This window comes from Antrostomus carolinensis, unplaced genomic scaffold (genome assembly GCF_000700745.2).
Source record: "Antrostomus carolinensis isolate BGI_N321 unplaced genomic scaffold, ASM70074v2 scaffold28546, whole genome shotgun sequence".
Lineage (NCBI taxonomy): Eukaryota > Metazoa > Chordata > Aves > Caprimulgiformes > Caprimulgidae > Antrostomus > Antrostomus carolinensis.
In genome coordinates this window covers 6,476-7,718 of record NW_010321747.1, presented here as the reverse complement: position 1 = coordinate 7,718, position 1,243 = coordinate 6,476, and the positions used below count along the sequence as shown (strand labels likewise).

Below are 1,243 nucleotides of genomic sequence, written 5' to 3'. Positions count from 1 at the left end.
CCGGGCTCCAGGGCGGGGGACAGACTTGGGGTCCCCCCACCCCAGAGTCTGTCCCCAGCCCCAAGGTAGGGCTGCTGTGGTGGGATGCAGATGTGTGCCCCCCCCTCACTCGGCCCCCTCCTTCCTCTGCCCCCAGCACGTGAAGGACATTATCCTGCAGTCCAACCCGCTGCTGGAAGCCTTTGGAAATGCCAAAACTGTCCGGAACAACAACTCCAGCCGCTTTGTAAGTCACCAGGGCAGGTGCAGAGGGTCAGTGCCATGGCCAGGATTCATACAGCAATGGTCCTAGTGTGGTGGGAGAAGGGAGAGAGAAGCTGGGACCATGGGGAGTGAGGAGTCCCATCAGCCATGGCCATGGGGAGTGAGGAGTCCCACCAGCCATGACCATGGCTCTGAGTGGGAGCTGTGCCGGAGCAGGGGAAGTACTTTGAGATCCAGTTCAGCCGAGGCGGTGAACCTGATGGAGGGAAGATCTCCAACTTCCTGCTGGAGAAGTCGCGGGTGGTGAGCCAGAACGAGTGCGAGAGGAACTTCCACATCTACTATCAGGTACGGGGGGCACGGAGCCGGTCAGGCAGCCTTGGGGGACAGGGGCCAGGTCACCACAGCTCCTGTTTCTCTCCCAGCTCATCGAAGGAGCATCCCAAGAGCAGCGGCAGAACCTGGGCATCATGAGCCCGGATTATTACTACTACCTGAACCAGTCGGACACGTACCAGGTGGAGGGCACAGACGACCGCAGTGACTTCCATGAGACCATGGTGAGTGCCTGGGAGTGGTGTCCCCAAAGCCACTGTGGCCAGGCAGAGGTTGACGGGCTCCCCCCACCCCCAGAACGCCATGCAGGTCATCGGCATCCGGGGTGAGGACCAGCAGCTGGTGCTGCAGATCGTGGCCGGGATTCTCCACCTGGGAAACATCAGCTTTCGGGAGGAAGGCAACTACGCTCGGGTGGAAAATGCTGACTGTGAGTAGCCAACTCAAGTGGGGACACTCGCAGAGACCTTTGGAAAGGGACACAAAGTTGGTGAAGGGTTTAGAGGGGAAGGATATGAGGAGAGGCTGAAGTCACTTGGTTTGTTCAGCCTGGAGAAGAGGAGACTGAGAGGAGATCTCCTGGGGGTCTAGAACTTCCTCCCAAGGGGAAGAGCAGAGGCTGATCTCTTCTCTCTGGTGACCAACAATAGAAGCAGAGGAAATGGCAGGAAGATGAGGCAGGGGGGGGGGGGGGTGGCCATGA

The 1,243-nt window shown here is 59.5% G+C and overlaps 1 protein-coding gene across 1 annotated transcript in view; it reads left to right on the top strand.

Moving 5' to 3' along the window:
- Positions 1–1,243, top strand: part of MYO1F (myosin IF) — a gene marked incomplete at its 3' end in the record, with an annotated part of 16,569 nt that overhangs the window by 8,917 nt on the left and 6,409 nt on the right. Inside the window, exons 6-9 of the mRNA XM_010170055.1 lie at positions 137–226; positions 421–552; positions 630–764; positions 838–970. Of these exons, the coding sequence (XP_010168357.1) occupies positions 137–226; positions 421–552; positions 630–764; positions 838–970 (490 nt within the window). The remainder of the gene's footprint in view (positions 1–136; positions 227–420; positions 553–629; positions 765–837; positions 971–1,243) is intronic.